Below are 20,504 nucleotides of genomic sequence, written 5' to 3'. Positions count from 1 at the left end.
AATTAAAAAAAAAAAAAAAAAAGAAAGAAAGAAAGTGAAGCCAATATATAGCTAGCAGCTGGGGCATGATGGAAATGAATATTTGGGAGAAAGAAGAGAGATGGAAAGATAGGAGCTAGGGTAAGAAGACTGATTAAATATTTCAGGTAGACCACTAGCATCCCTCTACTCGTTTTCCAGTCTATTTTCAATCCTATGAGCTTCCAGTCATACTCTGTTGAATGGATTTGGTAATAGTTACCAATGCCTAATTGTGAATGAAGTTCAACGAACCTTTCAGACATTTTATCTATGTGGCATGTATCTTGAACACTCCTTTAAAAAATTTTTTTTCTCCTTTGATTTTTCTTCTGCTTCTCTTTTCAGAATATTTAATGCCAGTGTATTTCTCAAACTCCTTTCTCTGACTACTTTTCATGTTTTTTCTATTTTTCTGTTTTTGAAAAGTTTTTGGTTGTGGCCAGGTGTGGTGGATCATGTCTGCAATTCCAGCATCCTGGGAGGCAGAGGCAGGGGGAAAGGAGGATCATGAGTTTGAGGCCAGTCTCAGCAACTTAGCAAAACTCTGCCTCAAAATAAAAAATAAAGCCAGGTATGGTGGCACATGCCTTTAATCCTAGTGGCTTGGGAGGCTGAGGTAGGAGGATTGAGAGTTCAAACCCAGCCTCAATAAAAGTGAGGCACTAAGCAACTCAGTGAGACGCTATCTCCAAATAAAATACAAAATAGGGCTGGGGATGTGGCTCAGTGGTTGAGTACCCCTGAGATCAATCTCCGGTACCCCCCAAAATAAAAAATAAAATAAAAAATAAGAGGACTGGGGATGTGGATCAGTGGTTAAGCCCCTCTGGGTTCAGTACCAAAAAAAAAAAAAAAAAAAAAAAAAAAAAAGTTTTTGATTGTGGCAAAATACACATAACATAAAGTTCATTGTCCTAAATGGTTTTTTGGCATGTACTACCATGCCAGGCCCTAGTCACTATTTTTTTTTTTTTTTTTTTTTTTTAAGAGACAGGCTCTCATTGAGTTGCTAGAAACCTTGCTAAGTTGCTGAGGCTTGCTGTGAAGCAAGATCCTCCTGCCTCAGCTTCCCAAGCCATCTAATCATTTTATAAAAAATTGTTTGCAATGTTGGGGATTGAGCCCAGGGCCTTACATATGTTAAGCATGTACTTTACTACTGAGCTACAACGGAATCGTACCTTAACCACTTATAAGTGGTTAAGTTTGGTATAAGTGGTTATAGTTTGGTAGTGTTAAGTAAATTCATATTGTTTAAAACCATCAGCACCATCTATTTCCAGAACCTTGGCACGTTGCAAACTAAATTCTGTACCCATTAAGAAATAACTATTCCTTCCACCAGGCCCCTGGCAAACGCCATTCTATTTTTTGTCTCTATGACTATGACTACTTCAGATACTTCATGTAAGTGGAATCATAGTATTTTGTCCTTTTGTGACTTAGCATAATGCCCTCAAAGGTCATTTTGTGCTGCGGCATCTGTCAGAATTTCTTTTAAAAAAAAAAAAAATTCTTTCTTAAAGCAGTTTTAGGTTCACAAAATTGAGATGAAGGTAGAGATTTCCCATCTACTCCCTCCCCCTACACATACATAGCCCTTCTCATTATCAATCATAGTAGTACATTCATTAAAATTGATGCATCTGTATTGATACACACACCATTATTACCTGATGCATGTAGTTTACATTAGGGTTCATTCTTGATGCTGCATGTTCTATGGGTTTGGATAAACGTACAATGACATACATACACATTATAGTATCATATATCCAAATTACACTATCATTTTATTGCTCTAAAAATCTGTACTCCACCTATTCATCTCTGCCTCCTCTTAACCCCTAACAACCACTGATTTTTTTTTTCCTTACTATTTCCATAGTTTTACCATTTCCACAGTCATATAGTGAAGAACATTTTCAGACTGGTTTTTTCTTTCCCTTAGTAATAAACATTTACATTTCCTTCCTTCTTTTTTTAAAGTGGTGCTGGGGATTGAACCCAGTCTGGCACATCTTATTCAAGCACTCTACCACTGAGCTACATCCCCAGTCCTCCTCCATATCTTAGCACAGCTTGGTAGCTCATTTATTATGAAGAGTTCTATTGTCTGGATATATCAAGATCATTTATCTATTCACTGAAGACATGTTATTTGCTTCCAAGTTTTGGCAATTATGAATAAAGCTGCTACAAACATCTGTATGCAGGTTGTGTGGATGTAAGCTTTCAACTCCTTCAGGTAGCTCCCAAGGAGCATGATTGTGGGATCACATAGTGGGAGTACATTTTGTTTTGTAGGAAACTGCCATCTTCCAAAATGGCTGTACCACTTTGCATTCCCATCAGCAATGAATGAGTTTGTTATTTCACAACACTTGGATTTGTCAAGTGTTCTAGATTTGAGCTAATAGATACAGATGTATTTCATTTGAATTTGTATTTCTCTGATGCCATCTGATGTGGAGCATAATTTTTTGGGTGAGCTGGAGTTGGGTGTTACCTGTCTTTACATGGAAAGTTAGAGTTGGTTGGAGTTGCATTCCCTCCCCGCACCCCTGACTTCCCGGCCCCAGGTCAGTTACACTCTGATAAAACCCCAACAAGTTAGGCTGTGGTTAACATTTTTCCTGAGGGCAGACCATGGTAAAAACAGGATACTCTGGCATATTTTGAAATGGTTCCTTTTGTCCTTCCTGGAAGAAGGGGATTTCCTCCTTGATATTATGAGAAATTGATAAGGAGGCAAAACTCATAGAAGTGGGGAATCTCAATAATTAGGTTACCCTGGAGTCATCTCTCAGACTTGTCCACAGAGTCTCCAGCAATTCTTTAGTAGCAGTTTAGAACTCTGCCCCAGCACTGCTACCTGCTCATGGGTTTCTACTGTAGTGCATTGTGAATCTTTGTATTGGCTTTTCAATTTTGGAAGCAATGATTTGCTCTGTGACTTCAATTCTCTTAGGGTCCTAAGAATTACTAATTTTTCAGTTGGTTCAGCTTTTCACTTGTTAGGATGATATGATATGGCAACTTCCAAAGTTTCTACATGCCAGATTGGAAACCAGAAGTCCCCTTCATTTTTACAAATTGTTTATTTGAAAACATTTCCAAATGTAGAGAATTACACCTTTGTACTCATTCTTTTTTTTTGTGGGGGATGGGGTACTAGGGATTGAGCCCAACAGTGCTTTATGACTGAGCTACACTCTCAGCCCTTTTTATTTTGAGACAGGATCTCACTAAGTGGCTTAGAGTCTCGATAATTTACTGAGGCTGGCCTTGAACCTGTGATCCTCCTTCAACCTCCAAAGTTGCTGGCATTACAGGTGTGTGCCACCATGCCTGGCTTCTGTGTATCCATTTTACTATCTGCACTTAACAAATAGTTTTCACCATTTCTCCTTCAAAACTTCCACATTATATAGTAAAAGGCCCTAAGCACGCATCTGTTACTCATCTCCCTTCCTCCTTTCCCAAGAATGGTTAAAAGGTGTCTATCATCTTGAAGTTGGTATTATTCCTATCAATTAAGTACATTTATTGTAGATGTGTCTATAAGCAATCTATAGTAATTCTGAAATTCAAAATATCAATTTCTGCATTTCAATCTTTTTTTGCTGTTGTTAATAGCAACTTTATTGTTTCACTGGTGCAAAAAAATCATAATTGTGATGCACTTCCCATTAAATTTACAAATAATGAAGGTTATACATAAATTATACAGATTGCAAATTTTCTATTTTATACTATTCAAAACCAAATTATTTTGATAAATATATCCACAGGACAACACATTTCAATCTTTTTTTCTCCAAAATATAGCAATATATTTTAGGGTGACAGAACTCCACCATTAAAACAACAATTACTGAGTTCAATCCCCAGCACCGCAAAAAACAAAACAAAACAAACAAACAAACAAAAAAACCGCAAAAAAACCCCACAAAAAACAAAACAAAAAAAACAATTAGGAGCTGGGGTTGTGGCTCAGTGGTTGCTTGCCTAGCATGTGTGAGACACTGGGTTTGATTCTCAGTAACACACATATTCATTGACATCTAAAAAAAATTAAAGACATTAATACATTAATTAATATTTTGGACAGAATCTCATCAATTTCAAGTACATTTCATCCTCTGCTTAAACACTTCCTATGGTTCTGCATTCCCTACAGAATCAGTGAAAACTCATTTTCTTAGCATGCATCTGACCACCTAACTACCCTGAAACTCTTCAACTTTTCTAACACTATGCTGTATTAAAACTTATGCTCCACCCATTCCAAACTACTATGCTTAATTCCCCATTTGTCATGTTTTTTTCTTTGCCCTTACTCACTTGGGCTAGCATGCCCCTTCTTTCTCTACCTAGCCATACTGATCAAGATTCAACTTGGGGTCAGGTGCATCAGCATACACCTGCAATCACAGGTATTCAGGAGGCTGAGGCAGGAGGATTGTAAATTTGCCATGGGCCTTGGCAACTTAGCAAAGTCATTTCAAAAAATTAGGGTTGGATCTAGCTCAATAGAACACCCCTGGGTTCAATCCAAAGTACCACAAAACAAAAACAGATGAGGGAAAAGCCTTGATAGATGTGCAGTTCTATAACCTTTAAGTCGTATTTATTGGTGTTACATGACTTCTAATTCATACTTGGTTTGCTTAAATAGGCATGAATTATCAGTCTTTTAGAGATCCAGGAAAATGTCAAGTCAATAAATGTTTTCTTCTAATCACGAAAAGTTTAAAGCTCCTTCTACAGTGGCTAACCTTACTGATGAGGTCTAGAAACATTATAAATCTTAAATTGTTAAATTTTAGCACATGGTTGGTAAAGACTGTCCAAGTGGGAAAGAGTATTACCACTGAGATAAAGGATGCAAAAATTGGGTTGGAGTTTGGTTCAGTGGTAGAACCCTTGCCTAGCATGTGTCAAATCCTGGGTTCACCCCCCAGTTCCACAAAGACGAAAACCAAGATGCAAAGAGAAAGGGGGACAGATAAAAATCAAATATATTTTTTTAGCACTGTCCCTAACAGTCACCTTTTAAATTACCTGAAAAAAAAATTACTAGCTAATTAAATCCTGTTACTAGAGATGAAGTTTTGCACTTGGAAAATTTTGGTTATTATTTTTGTCCACACCCCAATCTTGCCAGGGTTAAGATCACAAAATAATCCTGCAGAAACAAACATAGTCACCTCAAAACTACTCATATCTTTCCCTCCCAAAAGGGTTCTTGGAGATGTAATACAACCATGGCACCTGGCACCAACATCTTGGATGCCTCCCTTTTCCTGTTTTGAAATGGGGTGTCACTACGTTGTTTAGGATGGCCTCAAAATCCGTAGGTGCATGCCACACAACTAGCTTATTTTCCTATCACATCCTGTTGACTGCATAATTCAAATCTCCCACTCTGCTCCCATCTGTTATCATCAGGCCTAACCTGATGTTAGGTCACCCACATGTTCTCTAGAATACACATACTCCAAATCCCAGGAGCTTAGTTTTTGCTCCTTCTCTAGCTTCATCTTAGAAAATGGAAGTGTTATCCACACTGTACCTTCAGAGACCAACGAATTTTCCATGGCACCATAAAGTATCAGCTGGTTTCCGTCTTTGGAACAGCCTCCCCCAACCTAATTAGCTCCTTCAGGTATCTCTTCTCAGAATCTCAAGGAACTCTATCCCTGCACCTTCCCCAACTCCAACCCAATAAAAACTTCAATTTTCAAATTATTTCATATTAACCAGTTCTTATTTTTTTTGCAAATACTTTTTCATGGAAAGTACAATATGGGCAACCTGGTACACTACATGGAACATATCATGTGATACTGATTGAATGAACACTATTATGATTAGCTTCTGTGCTAAGTCACATTCTTGATTTTGAAAGATCAAACTGATATTCACTTATCTATGTACAATTTGGAATGTAAAACAAAATTAGAATTTAAATGCATCATTCAAAGTACAAGTGCATGTTAGGATGGGGGTGTAGTTCAGTCAGTGATACAGTGCTTGCCTAGCATGCTGAAGGCCCTGGATTCTGCCAGAAAAAGAAGAAAAAATGGGTGTGTAAAACAAATAACCACTGGAGGCAGTGGCACATGCCTGTATTCCCAGGGATTGGGAAGGTTAAGGCAGGAGAATCACAAGTTTGAGACCAGTCTCAGCAACCTAGTGACATCCTGTCAAAAAGTAAATAAGTAAACAAATAAATGGGCAGGACATGTAGTTTGTGGTAAACTGCTCCTGAGTTCCATCCCAGTACATCACTCCCCCAAAATAAAGGAAAAGTAAAGATAACCAATGTAATATTGGGAGGGGCTAGGAATTTACTATGTGGTTCATTAAATCAGACACAATAGGTATATAATGGAAAACAGAGAAGTACAGAATCTTCAAAGACCTGTGTAACTGAATTTTAAAACATAAACATTTGTGTAACTTTCTAACAAGATCAGACAATGCTAGGGAGTCCTTATTTGGGACTAGTATAAAATGTGAAAATATCTTGGTTTCTTTGAACCTGCTTACAAACTAGACACTTTACTGGAGGAATTGATGATTTAACCTGGGGGTAATCTACCATTAAGTTACATCCCCATCCTCAGTTCCTCCAACCCTTGCCTCCCCACCACCCCTTTTCCTTTCTGAGATAGGATCTAAGTTGCTGAGGCTGGCCTCAAATTTGTGACCTGCATGGCTTAGCCTCCCAAGGTGCTGGGCTTACATGTGTGCCCCACTGCATACCCCCAGCAAATACTCACCATTCTATGTGATATGGTTATATTTTTTTAAAATACTATAGGTTACAGGCACATGACTGCAATCCCAGTGACCCAGGAGGCTGAAGCAGGAGGACTACCACGTTCAAGGCCAACCCCAGCAACTTAGCAAGACCCTGTCTCAAAAATAAATAAGACTGGAAATGTAGCTCAGTGTTAAAGTGCCCCTACCTAGGTTCATTCCTCATGACCCCTCCCCCACAATATAGTAAATATTTTTCTTAGCAGTACAGTATATTTAATAAAAGTTGAGCTATCATATTAAATTATAGATAACATTACTTTATAAGTCAGAGAGCCTCTTAGGTTTTCTAAATTTTCCTAAGGGGGAAAAAAAAGATAAAAGGCCAAATTTTCTTTTAATTTTCCATTGAAATTTCCCTTTGAAAAGTCCCCAAATCCCATAGCTGGATTTGATACTCAAATCAGACTATATGCTGTCCCAATACAATCAATATCATTAATTGTCCTGATTTTCCCCCCTTCCCCTTTTGAAAACTGCCCGGCACTTAAGAAAATGAAACCAGTCCTGCTTTTTAATAATTTTATTATTTTTTCTAATTTTGTTACTTTAATTTCCCATAGCACCTTGGCAACGTTGAAAACAAATACAAATACAAGGATGTACTCATTTAACATTTTAGGCAAGAGCATGTGTCACGCCATTTTTTTGGAGGGACAGTTCTGACAACAAGAACAAACCTAAGCAATGGACAAACTAGAAGCCAGATAACTGGTTCTGATCCCCTAATATTTAAGATATGCCATTCAAGGGACACCTTAAACAGGTTTTATTTTTAAGGAAAAAAAAAATAAGGTTGATGTGGATAATTCTTTTATATAAACTACTCAGTGTTTTGTGCTATAACTGAAAATAAAAACATTTAATACACAGTCTGTAGATATCGATATCTGAGCTGCACTTTTAGGAGATATCTACCATAGATTCATAAAAAGTTTTTATCTTTTAAAAATAAACAAAATTATTTAATAAATCAAGTGAATTTCAAAAGAATTTATTCTCAACTTGAAAACAAAATTTCTTTCAACTTAAAATGTCATTATTCAGCTAATGAAAATGAAATGTCCACATGTCTTCTTCCAAGCGCAGACTTGCTACAAAAACATGCCAAAAAATTCTAAGTTTGAACTAGTGGCCATCAAATTTAAGGAAATATTTTAAAAAATTAGAAAAAAAATCCATTATATATTATATCTAAGAATTTATAAAAATACCTCAAAAGGAATACACTGTCCCTCTTTTGAGTTTTATCTTTTCCATAAAAAAACCCAACCTATTACTTTTTAAATATGGTTAATATATATTGCCAATACAAATATCAGATACTCAACCCCAGGGTTTTTCAACTGTGTCAAGGTAAACCAGTGGACATTTAAGCCAGGAGACTAATTATTAAGGCCATAACTAATAAAACTAGAGAAAATGTTCAGTAACTTTTAAATACTATTTCCTGTTTCAGCAATATGCTTGTTCTCCTTTACACTAGTGAAGATGCTAACATTCCATCATTAAACCTTTTTCAAAGCAAACGTGGTTATTTAAAAAGAAAAAGGAATGTGAAACAATATTCAAGCTAAGTTAAGGAACTTAAGAAACCAAAAATAAATTAGTTTCTGTTTGTTGTTGTTTTATGTTAGTTTTAATTTGAAGAATTGGGGATCAAACCCAGGGCTTTGCTAATAGGCAAGTGCTCTGCCACTGAGCTGCAGCCCCATTCCCTGTAGGAAACAAAAATAAATTAGAATTCTTTTTGTTATTCGATCACCTGAAAATGAAGCATGTAAGGGACAACTACTCCCTATCAATGAAAGAACTATCTTCCTTCAAAATGAAGGTGGAAAAAAAATTTTTGGATGGATCGTTTTTTTTCTTTAAAGCCAGTGTCTATGTATTAGCAAAACTAGGACGACCAAAACTGGAGACAGACCCTAGATATTATAAAAACCTTAATTATCAGGATAGAAAATGGAGGCAGGTTTTCCAAAGTCTCTATGAACCTTCTACATGAAGCAGAAAGTGATCAACTTGTACAACTGTATCATATATTCAATATAATTCTATCTACTTTCAGCCTCCAATAGCTCAAGGAAATGTTAGGCCACAAGGATGAAGAGAAAGAAAAGAAAAAATTGAGATTTCAATCCTTCTATCTATAGAAGCAATAAATAGTTGAAGTATAATAAACACCCACCTTCAGCAATTAAGAGTAATGCTGGGAAAAAAAGCCAACAGTTTCACACAACTCAATGGTATCACTTAATACAAACATTAAATCCGCTTCAATAAAATAAATGCTAAACACATTCTGTGAATATATATTTTACATATATATATATACACTCACACACACATTCATCCCTATACATCCCATCAAATGGGAACTATTAGACGTAATAAGGCAAATTAAATTACATTTTATAACAAATAAAAATGGTCGTGATGCTCAAAAAAAGAAAAAGTCATGTCTTTAACTTTTTTACTTTCAATAACATTTGAAGAAAAAGCAAGAATATGATTGCTTTCTTTAAAAAGAACTTCTTTCTTGTGTTTCAATTATAACCTTTAGGGGGTAGGGGGTATACCTCACTGATAAGAGTGCTTGCCTAGCTTGTTAGAGGCTTGGGTTCATTCCTCAACAGCAGAAAACAAACAACCCTTTAGAATTTTGGAAGTTGGTGGACTAACAAGTCACAAAAGCAAACAAGTAAAATAAGCCTACATCTGTGACACATTGTTTAAAAAATAAAAAGTAATGTTTCATTTTAAGTGCAATAATTAAGTTTATAATCCTTACCAAGTGATTTTTGCAAAATGTTTATTCTTTTAAGTCCAATGTACTCACAAGGAGTTAACACTTTAAATGTTTCATTTCCACTAACGGCAGCATTATCTAAGTACACCAAAATAAGCACTTTTATCATAGATGTAAGCCAATGATTAGCAATTTTTTTTTTTTTTTTGAATTTTTAAAGGACCTAACTTCCCCCAAATTTCAACATAGGTAGTTTTATTTTATTGTATGTTTCTTTTAGAAGTTGATTTTTTAAAAGTGTGTAGAAATGAAAAGTTTCAAACTGCATAAATATATTATACCATGTTATCAATTCACCAAATCAAAAACAACTGCCAAGCTGAATAATAAGTTACAAAGAAATAATAATTCTGGCTTGTACAGAAATGTGCAGTGTTTTCAAAGCTCTTAACAGTTACCTACTAATACAAATCTCCAAAGCTTAGAGTTGGAAGATGAGTTTCACAGTAATGTAATTTTAACTTCCATTTACATTCATTTTAATATATTACTAAGATGTTTATTCTATGTCACAATGGTGCTTTCCAGTGTTCACAATTTACAGTTTCGATTTGTACATATGTAACTCACTAACGTAAGGGACAGTTCTTCCTGTTACAAACTATCCCTAAGAAGAAAAATAAAACCCCACCCTACATAGAACTCTGAACATGGTATGACTTAAAACAGATTAATGCAACATGGTTTTTAATATTTTAGCCATTTTCTAAATACCAGCATGTAAACTTGCCTATTTAATATGACAGCTACAACTTTATTCACTGAGAAATTCTGCATTAATTTTATTCAACCATTTTTATCACCTTATCATAAAAATCTCTTGCTGTTTCAGTGAATTCCAAACTGTGTGTGTATATATATATATATATATAGTGTACATATATATATATATAGTTTTTTTTTTGAGAAGAGGAAGGAAGCAAGGTGATAAATATACTGTAAACAGAAAGTTCCCCCCAAATTAAGCCTTTATAAAAATTTTCTCTTTACTTCTATACTATTTAACACTAAAAAAAGTCAGTTACAAAATTCCATTTTTAACAATAAACAAATATATTACTGGAAGGTCAGTCTGCTCCACCTTTCTGGGACCTAAAATTCTGAGTATGTGAACAGAAGACTAAAGTAATTCAACATTAAATTTCCAAATTTATAACTGTTATATGATTCGACTGGACTAATTAAAGCAGACAGAAATATACAATTCAGTAGGTGGTTGGTTATTTTGCTTTTGGGGGTAGGTAGTCAAAAAACAAAGAGTAACAAATAAAGAAGCAAAAAAGTTTTGTGGATGAGGGATCACAGAGTAGTTTAAACCTCTGAAATCCACTTGACCTATCATTTCAGGTCCAAGATGAAGTTTTTTGAATAGCCCCCATTCTTTCCTTGAGTATCAAAGTGATTGGTAGTCACATCTCCAAGTACAATCAAAGTTTAACAGCCTGTTGAATGAAATATTAATAAAGTCGAAAAGACAGACTAAATTTCAAACTAGAATAAAAATCTACTCAAGTATTACATTCAGTTTTCAAATCATTTACTAACATGACAACAGATTTGGCTTAAATCACTCTTGCACACACTCACACCCACAGACACCCTAGTCACTGATCTGCTTGCAACACAAGGCCATATAATCAGAGATGACATTCTCTAAGCCAAACTTTAAATAGATTAAAAAAGTAATTTCTAATTTTTACAGAAATGCTTCTTCAAAAAATATTTTCTCTCACTCCCTCATCTCCTATACTGAAGGATGTATACTGTTTTTTTTTGTTTTGTTTTGTTTTTTAAATTTCTCAAGCTAAATCTGAACCCTCAAAATTGATTCCAGGCAGAAAAATCTTTGTAAATTAAAATCGAAAACAAAATAGAAAAATTATATTTTATATAGGTGTATATATTATTTATATATATATATATATATATATATGTATGTATTTATACTGATTGGAATCCTCCAGCATTTTAAAATCACTTTAGAGATGAATTTTGGGATTCTACTCCTCACAACTCCAAAATCCATAATGATTTAAGGACATACTTTGTTTCCTTCCTGGCTACCCACTCCCCTCCAAAACAGTTCAATATAGCCACGGCTCAAGTTTAATGGGAAGAGAGAAAGTTTTTGAATAGTTTTGTTTTTTTGATTTTACTTTGGTGATCTGGGTGGCACATATTGCTCTTTGCCATTACGTCGAGTCACTCCCTGAGGTATAGCCCTATGGCTAAACTGGCGTCTCTGTTCCCTGATTTTTCCAGCTGCTCCCCTGGGAATGGGATTGCCTCGGAAGCCAGAATAATCCTTACTAGCCCTTGCTTCTGGCTTCTCATGTGATTTTTCAATGGACTTCTCAGGAACTCCAGTCTCTTCATTTTTGGTGGGAGACACAACATTGGAGCGAAGTTCTCGTAGTGGCTGCACAAGAACTGGAACTGGCTCTTTAGGGGGCTTCTGGCACACTTCAGCATAACTTAACTTTCGAGGTTCCTTTGAAGGGATAAAGAAAACAAAAACAAAAACAAGAACTTACGGTACACATTCTGGTACAAAAAGGATCATGTTAGCCACAAGAAAAACATAAGTTACTTTCGAGTTAAGGGCAATAGATATACTCAGGAGGCTGAGGCAGGAGGATCACAAGTTTGAGGCCAGCCTCAGGAACTTAGCCAGATCCTGTCTCAACAATAAAAAATAAACAGGACTGAGGATATACTCAGTGTAGAGCATTTATCTAGCACACATGAAACCCTGGGTTCAATCCCTAGTACTGGGGAAAAAAAGAAAGGAAGAAAGAAAAAAATCCAAATGCTTAACAAAGAAGGACAAATTAAAATAATAATGGAGGGCTGGGAGATAGCTCAGTTGGTAGAGTGCTCACATCGCAAGCACAAGGCCCTGGGTTCGATACCCAGCACCGCAAAAAAAAAAAAAAAAAAAAAAAAAAGGAATATTCATATAATGAAATAAATGGGATCTACCCACTCTTCTTTTGCTATAAAAAACTTTGAGAAGGAACACACAAGAACCTTGGTAGAAATGTACTATTCTAACATTATTACTATCATCATTAAATAAGAAGAAAAAATGTTCTTAACTTAAAAAAAATAAAGAGCTGTGCTAAAATGCTACTGGTTGTATCACTGAAAAGATTATAGGTAAATTTTGTGTCTCCCTCATTCTATATTTTCCTAATCATAAAATTATGAAATTGAATACAAGTAGGAGTGGCCCCTAATGGCTTTCAAAGACTTGTTAAGTGCCATATAAATAAAAAAATGAATTTTAAGAGGGTAAAATCTCTCTATTTTTTAAAATAGCTTCTTGAATTTCTTTTAATTTTTTTCATTAGTTTTTTTTTTTTTTTTTTGGTGGTGCTGGGGATTGAACCCAGGGCCTTGTGCTTGTGAGGCAAGCACTCTACCAACTGAGCTATCTCCCAAGCCCTCATTAGTTGTTGATAAACCTTTTATTTATTATTTATTTGTATGCAGTGCTGAGAATCAAACCCAGTGCCTTGTGCAAGCTAGGTAAGCACTCTACCACTGAGCCACAATCCCAGTCCCAAGAGTAAATCTCTTTACGCTAGCCCCAAACTGGCAAACTCACCAAGCCTGGATGAGATGATTTTCTACTATGAACAGAAGAAAAACAAAACAAAACAAAACAAAAAAAACCCAAAGCAAAGTGTTTTGTGGGGGTGGGGGGGAGGAATGATTTTAAAATTACATAATCTATTAAAATTTTTTCTAATATAAACTAAACCCTTCTAAGTTACCTGTAGGGTCACAGCTCCAGATGCATTTATGTTACTATTACTTGGTGAAGCAGTATTTGCCCGTGATGTCTTTGCAGTGCTTGAGGAAGAAACTGGTATAGTCATGTGATTGAGAATGTCCTTCTGAACAGTGGATTCCTCTATCAGATCCTTTTCTTGCTGAGTTGTGCTAAGGAAAAAAAAGAGTTTGGATTTAGACTTAGTATAGAACACAAGAACTACTGAACTACTCATGAAAAGAAAAAGTGATGCTGAAGATTTTTTATACTGAAACTGGTACCTTAATGCAGGAAGCTCAGCTGTACATGGAGGGCTGGTACTCATATTGAGTTGCTGGGCAGAAGTGCAGTCTGTTTGCTCATCCTCTGCAGGCACTGGGCAACTAACTCTCAAGTCTTCATTATCCTTTAATAAAAAGATATTTCAAAGTTACACTAGGCATTTTTCTAAAGAAGATGTACATATGACCAATAAGCACATTCACAGGAGCATCATAGTCCCAAAGTGAAAATGACCCAAATGTCCATTGACTGATGAAGGGGGAAAATGTGGCATAGTCAAAAACAGAATATTATTTGACAATAATAAGAATGAGGGCTGGGGTTATGGCTCAGTGGTAGAGCATTTGCCTTGCATGTTTGAGGCACTGGGTTTGATCCTCAGCTCTACATAAAAATAAATAAATAAAATAAAGGTATTGTGTCCCTCTAAAACTGAAAAAAAAAAAAAAAAAAAATGAAGTGCCAGGCATGGTAGCATACGCCTGTAATCTCAGAGACTCAGGAGGCTGAGGCAGGAGGACTCTAAGTTTGAGATCAGCCTCACTTAGTGAGAACTTGTCTCAAAATTAAGAAAGCACCAGTGATTTAGTGCAGTGAAAAAGCACCCGTAGGTTCAATTCCTAGTACCAAACAAACAAAAACAACAACAAGGAATAATGTATTTATATTGCTTCAAAGTGGATGAACCTTGAAGATATTCTACTAACTAAAATAACCCGGGTCACAAAAAGACAAATAATGTATGATTCCATTTATTTGAGATACCTAGAGGAGTAAATTCATAGAAACACAAAGTAGAATGATAGTTGCCAGAGATTAAGAGTAGAGGAAAATTGAAAGAAACTTAATGCATATACAATTTTAGTTTTACATGATGAATTCTAGTGATTGGTCATGCAACAATGTACATGTACTTAACCACATTCAGTGAAAATGGTTAGGATAGTAATTTTATATTGTATGTATTTTATCACAAAATAAATAAATGTATATATGTATTTCTGATAATAATGGGGCTGGAATCCATGGGTACTTAACCACTAAGCTATATTCCCAGTTCTTTTAAATTTTATTTTGAGACAGGTTCTTGCTATGTTGCTGAGGCTGGCCTGGAAATTGTCATCCTCCTGCCTCAGCTTCCTGAATTACTGGGATTACAGGTGTGTACCACCATGACCAACTATTACAAAATTTTAAAATAAAATGAACAGTAACAAAAACAAGGCCTAGAATTTAAAATTGATTAATGAAATAAAATATTCAATAGATTTAGAGGGCATTATTGAGGAAAACTGTAGAAAATACAGTTAAGAACAAAAATAAAAATTAGGACAGACAAAACAAGATATATAAGTTCAACCTGTAAGATCTAATAACATATTAAAAGTTCAAGAAAAGGACAAAGAATCATTTATTTAAAAAATAAAGGAAATTTCTCAACATGAAATGATAAGTTTCCAGACAGGGTCCACCAATGAATAAAAAAAGAGACATAACAAGATACATCATAATGAAGTACCAGAGAAAAACAAATTATGCTCTAAATGCCTTCCAAGAAAGGTTAAAATTCACAGAAATCAGAACCCCTGGATTTCTAAAAAGAATCTATGGAAGCTGGAAGATTTCCTAAGCAAGATATGACTGCGGGGCTGGGAAGATAGCTCAGTGTGTATAGTGCTTGCCTTGCAAGCACAAGGCCCTGGGTTCGAACCCCAGCACCGCAAAAAAAACCAAAAAAAGATATGATTGCATTTAAATTAAGAACTTGCTTTTACCTAGACACTGAAGAAAACGAAATCATTAAAAGTGAAAGATTACTTGTGATGTACAACTGACAAAGGATTAGTAGCCAGTATATATAGTTTACATGAATTTATAAGACAACAGATAACTCTAAAGAGAAGTATGCCAAACACTTGACTCGTATATATACCCAGATGTTCTTGTTCACATAAAGATTTGAATATTTTTAAAAGCATTGTTTACAATGGCAAACAAACAAAAAGTTCCAATTTCCATCAACAGTAGAATGAATACATACAATTTCAATTATATGATATTTACAAATGGGCACAATGCACATTACATTGTTTAGGGCAGACGAAGAGTTGCAAAGTTTTGGTATGGCCCCTCTTTTAAGTATAAAAGTGTTGTAGAAACAAAAATGAATAAAACAGGAAGTCTAAAATATTTACTATCTACCCCCCTTCAGAAAAAGTCTACAAACCCAGAATGGTAAACTAGAAAGAAAATTATCACAAAGCCATATCTAAGCAGAAGACAGAAGGAGAACAATAAACAGAAGGAGACACCTCATATCTAAGATATTGAGGGGATTTACAGCCCAGTTTTAGGTTGGGATTACATGGGGAAGTATACTTCATTATTACATTATTATTCTTTTAAAATGTGTGTCTCACCAATCTGAGAAGTCATCAACTGTAAAACAAACCATTATCTTATGTGCTGCCAAGAAAAATACTGCCTTTTGAGCCATGGTACATTTTAATTTTAAGACACAGCCTGATTTATTTAATTATTATTATTATTTTTGGTACTAGAAATTGACCCAGGGGTTGCTTTAACCACTGAGCCAAATCTCCAGCACCGTTTTATATTTTATTTAGAGATACGACAGGTCTCACTGAGTTGCTGAGGCTGGCTTTCAACTTTCGATCCTCCTGCCTCAGTCCCCACAGCTGCTGGGATTACAGGAGTGTACCACCATGCCCGACCCAATACTTTTTTTTTTTTTAAATCCCGAGAAAGGGTCTAAGTTGCTGAGGCTGGTCCCGAACTTGCAATCTCCTGCCTCAACCTTCCGTGTTGCTGGGAACACAGTCATGCAATACCATGCCTGGCTGGTAGTCTTATTTTCAAAGATGGTAAAACATGAAAAAAATGTGTATCTTAGAAATGATAAAATAGCTACCAAATTTCAAAGTATTTTTTAATGAGGGCAGACAGTGGAAAATGGCAAACAATTGCTTACAGAGAATACTACCAAAAGATGAACTACAGACCAAGTGTGAGAGCAGAAAACATTTACAGAATGTAAAATCTAGAAATGTATATACCTCAGGACCACTTATTCAGGAAGTTCTGGAAGATGTGACCAGTCATAATTTAGGAGAATAAAATAAGAGGAAGAAGAATAGGGAATCCAATAAAGGAGACTAAGGAAAATTTTCAACATGATGGTGAAGGAAGTCCAAGAAACAGCTATACAGCAGGGCCACTGAGAATGTACAAGAAAAAAGAAATAATCACAGTGTACTGTGTCAGTTATTAAAAAAAAATATGTAATACTGAGATGTGGCTTACAAATAACTGTGTGTTTGAGTCTAATTGGTGATGCCTTTTACTTAGTGATACTAAAATAATGGGCACCTTATAATTGATGGTAGCAGAAACGATGAAGCGCAATATACTGGAAGAAGGGAATTTTTTTTGGTATGTTTATTTAAGAGAATTACCTATATCCTTAGCTCTAGAATGTGAATTTTTTGTTTATTTTGTTTTAGTTATAAGTGGATACAATACCTTTATTTTATTTTTATGTGGTGTTGAGGATTGAACCCAGGGCCTCACGCATGCTAGGCAAGCACTAAGCATAAAACCCCAGACCTAGAATGTAAATTAAACAATGTCTAAAATTGCAAAGTAAGATAGCAGTAAAAATATCTTCATCATAAAAATATATGGATACATGTCAGGAGAAAAAGCCAAGGAGCTGAATGTAACTGAACATAGAAAATGAGAAAAATTTGTAGGACCCAAGGATTTAGGATATGAAGAGGTCTACACCTCAAAAATACTGTAGGATGTGGTATTACAACTTGCTGATATCTATTTTCCACTATTTCAAAGGCTATGTTTACCAAGTTAGTTTAGAATTCATTTATATCACTGGTTAATTATATGATATCTAAGTGGAAATAAGATCTTCCACTTAATAAGCTGAATGACTTTAAAGACATGTAAAAGTCAAAGAACATTTTGTTGACTTTGTATATAGCTTTATTATAAGTCCTTTCAAAATAATGAAGGTCTGCTGAAAACTCCACAAGTGAAAACTATGATAGAAACACTAAGTACAAATAAAATTTTAAAAAATAACCCTGAAAACAATGCCTAAACACCTGGTCCCATAAAGTGAGAGAACAACATTAGATGCTTCAGTGATTACCTTTTCTTTGTAGACACCTTTAACAACATCAGACATTCTGTTCTCCAAAATCAGTTCACCTGGCATTCTTGATGAACTGCCAGGTAGTGGAGGAAAGTTTGAAGCTAGTAAGTCAAACTTTGGTGTTGGAGCCTTTGTTTCAGCTGTTGAAGGATGGGGTTTCTAAAAGACACAAATCATCCAACAGGTCATATACCTACTGAACTCTTTAATACTTTACCATAAAATTGCAAGCTTTAAGAAAACAAATATCTTCACCTAAACCATAGAATTTTGTCCCTATAAATTCTTGGCTTTTCATCTCAGTTGAGCTCTCATTAGTCTTTATCAAGTCTACTTATCTTTAGACAACTCTCTCCTTCTATTTCTTTTGCAAACTGTCACACTTCTTAAAATTTTGAACCAATCTCCACATGGTTTCTGTTTGGAATTCCCTCTTCTTTTAAATAAAAACAAAAACAAAATCCCTAACCCTACATGCCATCAATTTTACTCTATCCATATGGTCTCAAAGAATAGCCAGGCACAGTGGTGCATGCTGGTAATCCCAGAGATTGCCAAGGCAGAAGACAGCATGTTTGAGGCCAGTTTCAGAAACTTAGTGGGACCCTATTTAAAAAAAAAGTGGGAGGAGGAGGCTGAGGATGAAGCTCGGTGTTAAACCACCCCAGGTTCAATCCCCTACCCCCACAAAAAGAGAATAATATCATTCCTTTTTCTATATAACACATTTGACAATCTCCATCTTTCCTGTCTACCACCCTAATATCTTCTGATAAGCCTCTCACTTATTCTATCTCATCCCCTCTTCCCTTGACCCTGAAATCATCAATTCCACTAAAACTGTGTACAAGCTCATCAATACTTTTCAACACAAAAATCTGGCTTCAGACTATATTTCCTGACTGCACTCTATAGCATTTAGCATGTTTACCCTTCTTTCTTTTGGGAGTGTACTTTCTTCTTTTTAGAAGTGCTAAGTATCAATACAAGGTTTCAAACATGCTCAGCAAGTGCCCTACCACCGAGCTAAAAATCCTGCTCTGGGAGTTTATTTCCTTAACTCTTGTGGACTTCTCTTTGTTTCTTTTCAGATCTGAAAATCATGTGCTCCTTTTTCACTGCCCATTTTTTAAATTCTGGTTTCTATTCTCCATGGGTTATCTATCATCTGTGGGTTCAGATATACCTATATATACAAACAACTTTTTTTTTTTTTGGACTGGGGATTGGCGCTTAACCACTGAGACACATCCCCAGCCCTCTTTCTTTTTTTATTTTGAGATACTCTCACTAAGTTGCTGAGGTTGGCTTGAAACTCACAATCCTCCTGCCTCAGTCTTCCAAGTCTCTGGGATTATAGGTGTGTGCCAACATGCCTGGCAAGCAGACAAGTCTTAATATTTTTCACTTTTGGTGGCCATGGCAGCATACCTCTAGTTATTAATGAAAATTAACTGAATTGTACATTTTAAATATTTTCAGCCCAGACTCCTTTTCCTGAAATTGAGACATTCATTTGCATATTAGTCATATACATTCAGATTCACTTGGATAATTCAAACAACATACTACTCTCATTTTTTAGTCTAAAAGTCACTACTATGTTTCCCAACATTTCATGTTTGAACTTCTTTTAGTACTCACAGTTCAGAGAGTAACTTGTGAGAATTTTATCTATTCTTATCATTTCAATTACTACGTGTAAGCTTACAAATCTTAAATTTTAGCACTTCTAGTTAAGACCTCCCTTCTTAAAAGGTCTCCTTTATCTTCTTACTGCAAGGTATGTGTATCACCTTTTCCTTCACCCCAACTTTTAGTCCTTAATCCAGACCTATTAAAGATGTTAAACATGTTAAAGAGATCTAATCTCTCTTCTCCCCAAATGTTGAAGACCACTTGAGGACTGATACAATGGCAAGCTAAAAAAGGAGTCATTGTCTAAAAAGTTTTGTAACTGCCTACAGAAAGTTATAAAGGAAAAACAGCGTTTTGGGGCGGGGCAGTACTGGGGATCCAACCAGGGCCTTGAGCATGCCAGACAGACACTCCCACTGAGCCACAATCCCAGCCCCTTTTTATCAGAGACAGGGTCTCGCTGAGTTGCTTCCCTAAATTGCTAAGGCAGGGTTTGAACTGGAGATCCTCCTGCCTCAGCCTCCAGAGGGATTACAGGCGTGTACCACCACACCCAGATTCTTTTTGCCTCCAGGTAAGAAAATCCAAAACATTCATTAAGAATAAACCACAGAAATAAAAACATGAGTAATTTGAAACTAGGCAAGATTCAAATATGATAGTTTCAAAATATTTTATTACTAAGATAAAGGAATCAGCAGTAGGAAAAAAATTCACCCCCAAAAAGTAACAATAAACAGTACAACAATTTTCAACGCCACTTTACAGAGCTGTAAGAATGAAGGAGGGCTGAGATATAGCTCAACTGGTAGAGTGCTTGCCTAACATTCACAAACTTCTGGGTTCAACCTCCAGCACCACAAAAAAGAATGAAGGCTATATCCTCAGATTGGCAAAATCAATCAAATACACACTGTGTAAGGCAATAGAAAAAAGAAACTTTGTTATTC

The 20,504-nt window shown here is 35.6% G+C and overlaps 1 protein-coding gene across 4 annotated transcripts in view; it reads right to left on the bottom strand.

The window, feature by feature from the left end:
- Positions 1–11,599: 11,599 nt before the first annotated feature.
- Positions 11,600–20,504, bottom strand: part of Larp4 (La ribonucleoprotein 4) — a 71,744-nt gene continuing 62,839 nt past the window's right edge. For all 4 annotated transcript variants that reach the window (XM_047551398.1, XM_047551400.1, XM_047551399.1 and 1 more), the window contains 4 exons: positions 17,914–18,075; positions 13,724–13,848; positions 13,444–13,612; positions 11,600–12,155 (listed from right to left, as the gene is read on the bottom strand). In XM_047551398.1, the coding sequence (XP_047407354.1) occupies positions 11,817–12,155; positions 13,444–13,612; positions 13,724–13,848; positions 17,914–18,075 (795 nt within the window). In that variant the 3' untranslated portion in view covers positions 11,600–11,816. The remainder of the gene's footprint in view (positions 12,156–13,443; positions 13,613–13,723; positions 13,849–17,913; positions 18,076–20,504) is intronic.

Source organism: Sciurus carolinensis, chromosome 4 (genome assembly GCF_902686445.1).
Source record: "Sciurus carolinensis chromosome 4, mSciCar1.2, whole genome shotgun sequence".
Taxonomy (NCBI): Eukaryota; Metazoa; Chordata; class Mammalia; order Rodentia; family Sciuridae; genus Sciurus; species Sciurus carolinensis.
The sequence above is the reverse complement of the archived record's forward strand: the minus strand, read 5'-3'. Positions and strand labels throughout refer to the sequence as shown.